Source organism: Miscanthus floridulus, chromosome 8 (genome assembly GCF_019320115.1).
Source record: "Miscanthus floridulus cultivar M001 chromosome 8, ASM1932011v1, whole genome shotgun sequence".
NCBI classification, from domain to species: domain Eukaryota; kingdom Viridiplantae; phylum Streptophyta; class Magnoliopsida; order Poales; family Poaceae; genus Miscanthus; species Miscanthus floridulus.
The window spans coordinates 42363691-42369960 of NC_089587.1; the positions used below are offsets into that span (position 1 = coordinate 42363691).

At 43.2% G+C, this 6270-nt stretch overlaps 1 protein-coding gene across 1 annotated transcript; it reads left to right on the plus strand.

The window, feature by feature from the left end:
* The first annotated feature begins 411 nt into the window (after nucleotides 1-411).
* On the plus strand, nucleotides 412-5090 carry LOC136471769 (uncharacterized). The gene is made up of 3 exons (XM_066469524.1): nucleotides 412-636; nucleotides 744-940; nucleotides 4593-5090. Exons 1-3 carry the CDS (start codon nucleotides 523-525, stop codon nucleotides 4879-4881), a joined length of 600 nt encoding a protein of 199 aa, XP_066325621.1. The 5' UTR covers nucleotides 412-522; the 3' UTR covers nucleotides 4882-5090.
* Nucleotides 5091-6270: the final 1180 nt, after the last annotated feature.

Sequence of the window (6270 nt, forward strand, 5' to 3'; positions counted from 1 at the left end):
AACCGGTTTCATCACCACTCGTGCAAGTCGAGTTTCATCGAAACTCTTCTCTCTCTTCTCGTTAATATCCCGTCGATTCAGTAATTTTGCTGATGTGTCACAGCATTAATAAGAAATAAAACTCCTTTAAAACCCCTTTGAGACTGGCCTAAAACGTACAGTCAACATCATTGCTAATTAAAAAAAAATCCCTGCTTCCTAGAAAAGGCACCACAGATAGCTATAGAATCAAAAGGTGAAGAAATAAATAAAAGGAGAAAAAAATAAGAGAAAAAGCTTATATACTTATTCAAAAGAAAAATAAAGGAGAAAAAGGTACCTGGCCGTACACCGGCACACGAGACAGCCACGGAGCCACCCCAAAACGCGGATTGATGATGATATTGGTGGCCGACGAGCGGGGCCCGAGCACTCTCTACTCCCACTCCCACTCCCACTCCCACTTCCCCTACCAGTGAAGGAAGAGACAGCTCTCCGCCTCCGCCTTGGAGCGACGCCGCCGCCGGAGTTCGATACTGACTGATGGGTGGCTTCGGGACCTCGCGCCCTGCCTCCGTCGCCCTCTGCGCCTTCCTCACCTTCCTCAACCTCTTCGCCTTCCTTCTCGCCGTCGGCGCCGAGCGCCGCCGCAGCACCGTACGCGACCCCTTTCTCTCTCTCCCTTCGCTCCGGTCCCTCTTCATCTCCTCCGCTCCTACGCTACGTGCGTCGCTGAGATCTTCCTGCTCGATGCCTCGATGCAGGGGAAGGTGGTGCCGGACGAGTACGACGAGCGGTCCTACTGCCTCTACGACACCGACGCCTCCACGGTCTACGGCGTCTCCGCTTTCTTCGTGCTCCTGCTCCAGCAGGCCGTTGTCACCGCCGCCACGCGGTGCCTCTGCTTCGGCCCCGTGCTCTCCTCCCGCGGCTGCGCCGTCACCGCATTCGTCCTCTCCTGGTGCGTGACTTAAACCCTAGACCCGCACCTAAACCCCGCATTTTTCCCCTTCTTTCTTCTTTCTTTGATCTGTATGTGGCGTCATGGGCTGATGACGCGTGCCACGGCCTGTAGGTTAGATTGATCCGTAGATTTGGTTCAATTTCAGTACATCTGTTTCTCGGGTTAGGCACATGTGCATACGCTTGAGGATTGCAAATCCGAATCTGTTTGTGCAGTAGCCTCCATGGTTGCCTTTTGTAAGCTTCATTTGGAGGCAGATATTTTTTCTTTGAAATTTTAAGATGTGGGGGCTAAGAGGTTTAGTTGTTTTCAGTAGTAGTTGTTCCTGCTTTGCTAACTAACAAACTGTTGTGTTCTATGTATGATTCAGACACAACTTGTTTCTGTTATTGAGTCCTTGCTAGTGAAAAGAATCAAGAATGCACTGCTTATTTTCAATATGCTAGAACAACAGTAATGAACTTACTGATGAATAGTTTAGCAACATAGGCTTGGAGCTGTTTACCAGTTTTACCTCTACCATTAGTGCAAGAGCAGCGGAAGCAATTTCTCCATAATCATTTGATAATACTGTAAATGTAGTTTTGTAATGCTGCCATGGTGTAACGAAATTATTTATTTGAATTCATTATATGGATAGGTCGCACTCATTTGGTTGAATTATATGGCCCTGTAACAGCTTATTGTGGGTCCAAATGATGAATGGCAGTTATGCAATTATGGATGAATTATCAGCATAGGCTTGTAGTTGTTTACCTGTTTTGGTTGTTCCATTACTGCAAGAGCAGTGGAAGGGCTATGTACTCACAAGTATAGAGCAGATTCTACAAAATCATTTGATAATACTGTCAGTGTACTTCCAAAATTCTCGAATGGCTTATACATTAACGATAGCATGCCGTTGTATTCTTTCAATTAGTTCTATGGACAAGTGGCACTCTGCTGGTTCAATTATATGGACCTCCATCCTACAGCAGTACAGCTCTTTATGTGTCCAAATGGTGAATGATTTATGTAGCATACCAATACACATTTAGAAGAGAAGAGTAACGTCAATTGGTCTAACATTATGAAATCAGTGTTTCTGGGGAAGCATATTCCACTAGATTCTTCAGTGGCTGATGGTGCATCCAAATTTATCTCTGCTTTAGCTTATCTTATTTTTCCAAGATACTTTTTCCCCAACCCATTGCTTTTGTTATGTATGTGACATGCCTGCTATCAGCATGTTAATGGGTGCCTTTGATATGCCTTCAGATTGTTCTTTTCTGTTAAATGCATGCTAGTTGTGATTTAGGTTTGAGGAGTTATGCGAGTAATGTTTGATAAAACTCAAAAAATATAAATTTTAAAGATTAGTACTCAATGAAATATTTTTGTCTTGATAATTTGAAGAAATATCACTATTTATTAATATGTATCTCAATGTGAAAACTATGAACTGCCAATCACCATAACAGTTGTATTGTTTTTCACATTAATAATCTGAGTCCCTCAAGCCTGCTTAACTTCATCTTTAATGGAATTTTAATCAAAGTTATGAGCTATCTTTATCAGTAGTCTTTTACATATATTACATATCATGTATCTCCCAACCCTTTTCTTGTGTGGTATTGAACTGGTGGCGATGCCTGCTGCTTATAAATTAGTGACCGCTGTTTGCTATGTACTGCACACCTTTTGTGAAACCAAAACAATCACAGAAAATTTCAGATGTTTTTGTTAAGAGTAATCTCTACTACCTAGGGCCTCTGTTTGGAATGCAGGAATGAAAAACACCAAAAAGGAAGAAAACACAGGAATAGGAAAGAAGTGTAGTGGCCAAACAGATGATTGGAGAACATAGGAATTAGAAGAGCTGGTGTTTGGGATGCAGGAACAAAAAGAGCATTGGAAAAAATTGGAATTAATGGGAAACTTGTTTGCTTGGACTCGATGTGGTTTTCATTCTTAAGTCATGATCCACATCCGTGAAGGATTGAACACTTCTTCCATCTCCTTTCTGCTGCTTTCACTCTAGTTTCTTCCATTCTTGATCTTATTATTTCTTCCCCCAAGTCTAGTCTCTCTCCTCCACCTGGGCGCAATCACACTCAGCCCACGCGCAGCCACCTTGGACCACTCCCAACTGACAAGGGAAGATCGTCTATGTTGTTCCATTCAGGATGGTCCACATAACACTCTGTAGGCGCTTGGTTGGTGTGGAAGACGGAAGATGAGAAGAGGCTGCGATGCACTTGATGGTGCAAATCAATTTAGCAGTATGGATCTTGCTTTGATGCTGTTTCTTGTATGTTCACCTCTGTTTTCTCTCTCCAGCGCGTGTCCACCTCAAGCATCTGAAAAAACTTTGGGTCTGGGCAAATGTTTTAGTTGCATTCTGCAAAGGGAACTGATCCTTTCTGGAGGAATGGTGATATTCATTCCTCCAATCCAAACTGCACATTCCAATGATCCAAACAGGGCCTTAAAACATTCAAGTTGATGCTGATGATTTGCCTGCCATCACCATCACTCTGCCCCTAAACTTCTTAACCCAACCTTTGCCATTGAGTCTGATTATTGGGAATTTGTTGACTGTCTTATTTCACTTTGATGGTTTTGTCATTTTTCTGTGACACTATTATCACATGAATTGTTTATGCACATGTAATTGTTTGATTTTTTATGCCTTTGCGATACACGGGCTTTTTGCTAGTTTTGAAAATTATCGTAGTTGTAAGAAACCTCAAGCTGCTTGGCTGGTGGCACCAAATCTGAGGTTTTGGCCAGACCTCAAAAAGTTTAGCAAACCTACCCTAATAAAGTTAGCCTACACCTGACCATATTGCATCTCTTGAGTCCTTAATGGGAGGATCCACATTAAAAGCTTTCTCCATTATGATCCAATCATCCCGGTGACCTCTATTCTGGCTCCAGCAAACTGTTGTTTGATTAAGGTAGGGGGTTTTCTGAAACCTTGTTGCTTTAAAGCCTGATGTGAAGCGTCAGTAACAAAAGGAAATCTAGGTTTTCTGCACTATGATTATTAGACAAGTTTGGTTCTGAAGTTTCATCACTGTGATCATAGTCTTTATTCTTCAAAAATCTTGGTATTCAGAACTAGGACTGTAGTTTCCAGATTCGCTATTAACTCCCACTAGTGGATCCCTCTTTGGCATGCAAACCCGTCTGAATGTCTTTCTTGTATATGTGGAAACGTTTGTAGTTGGTGTACAAGTACATTGTTTGAAGAATGCTTGCAATAATCAAAATTTGCTGCGGGACACTTATTTTTGTGCCTTTTGCTCTAGGACAGCTATTGTGGAAATCAGCCAGTGGACATTATCTTCTGTTTTCATACATTGGCTATTGGGCACAATTCAGTGCCCTTCTGCACACGTTTGTTGTTCCAGAATACTAAATTGTGTCCTGCAGAAATTTTCCCACGATACATGCCTTCCTGATACAGAATTTGGTTGAAAAATATATAAGCTTAATTTTGTACATGGGCGTTTTTTTATTAGGTCAGATGTAGAATTTGGATTGGACCATTCACTTGGTTACTTTTTTATTAAGTCAGATGTACACATTGGTGCTATTTCCTGAGATCTAAAAGTGCTGTTTGGAAATAACTTTGTCCTTCCATTGTGTTTTCACTTGTTTGCAGGATAACATTTCTCATCGCAGAAGCTTGCCTCTTAGGAGGATCGGTGAGGAATGCAAAGCACACCAAGTATTTAGGTTACTATATGAAGCATGACTTGGTGACCTGCGCCACCCTTCGCAAGGGAGTCTTTGCAGCCGCCGCTGCAATGATGATCATCAACCTCTTGGCGTCCCTTGTGTACTACTGGAGTTACTCAAAAGCCGCGACGGGCGGATTCATGAAGCACCAAAATGAGGTTGGTGTGGGCATGACGGATTACGGCCTTGACAAGGGTGTTTCTGGGCCCTGAGTGAGGAGATGGAATCTTACTGGCGTCTCTGCACTAGGGGTTGCACCTGCGGTATGATATATCGTTGAAATGTATGTGCACTAAGTTCTGTTGTTTCTCTACGGTGTGAATGATGTACCATGATTGTACTCTGACATGTGTTAGTCAGTGGTGATGTTGTATGGTCGTGATTTATATCTATGAAAAATGTGGTAGCATTAGCTGTACTATCCGTTGTGCACGACACGGACATGGCTTCCTGCTCACAGCGGTTGTTGCAAAACAGTAGAAATCAGAAAGCGGGACTTCAATGTTCTTCGCTGTCATAAAATCATGCAAGGTGGTACTGTACTGATTTTGCACTAAAATAGCATCTGTTGCGCATGCAAGGACCGGCTGTTTTTTTTTTTTTTTTTACAACAAGACCGGCTGCACCTTTATTCGCCGCCTAAAGTTAGTACTGTTTCCGTCCTAGTAGTATCTCCGGAGCATGTGTATACTTGGGGAAATTTACTGCACATAGTGATAGTTTACGTTGACATAGCACAAAAGAAGTACTTGCAATATTGTCGACAGCACAAAAAATTGCCCTAAAAAAAATTTAAAACATGTTAACCACTCATCGGGATCATGAATATAAGTGAGTTGGAGTCAGCTGCCATAGTTTTCTTTTATTGCACCCGTCAGGATTTGAGTACGAGATATTTGGATGCATCGAACCAATTTAACTCAAAAGTTTAAGATACTACATTGAGGTATGTGATTGTTATGTTAAGTTTTTTTTTTGGTTAAATTAGTTGGTGCATGGAAAACAATATACTGTCAGTACCCGGCGTCTTGAGTTTGAATTCTGGCGGATGCAATTACATAAAATAATTACACTTAACTCGTACTGTTTTTTGTGTTCGAAGCCCTGGTGGATGCAATTAAATAAGGGGGTGTTTGAAACTGCTCCACTCCACGATCTTCAGCTCCGCTCCACGTTTTTTAGCCAAACAGGTTTAGCTCCACGCACTCCACAAACTCTAGGTGTCGAGGTTATGATACCCCAAGTATCTTAAGACACCGATTAGTTAGCTTTACGGGCGGCCCACGACACATAAGCCGGTACAAAGCCCGAGCGACCGTGGCCCAACTAAGCTGTGTTGACATGGGCCAAACACCACGATGACGAGTCGCCCACTACCTCCTCCCTCTCCCTCCACCGCGCGCCGCACCGCACGACCTCTCTTCTGTCCCGACCCCTGAGAAGGGCAAGAGGGGTCGAGTTCCATCAAGTACACCTACCCTAACAAGAACAGGCATGCCTGCTCATTCCGCCAGGACCAAGGGGACAACAGTCTCGGAGCAGGCGTCGTCCCTGCGCCACGCCGCAGACAAGACAGGACTACCAGGCGGTGATGACAGGTG

Excerpts from the sequence above, each read along its gene's own strand:
- LOC136471769 (XM_066469524.1), top strand. The coding sequence starts at position 523 with ATGGGTGGCTTCGGGACCTCGCGCCCTGCCTCCGTCGCCCTCTGCGCC. Across the intron at positions 637-743 it reads CCGAGCGCCGCCGCAGCACC|GGGAAGGTGGTGCCGGACGA; the intron begins GTACGCGACCCC and ends GCCTCGATGCAG. Across the intron at positions 941-4,592 it reads ACCGCATTCGTCCTCTCCTG|GATAACATTTCTCATCGCAG; the intron begins GTGCGTGACTTA and ends ACTTGTTTGCAG.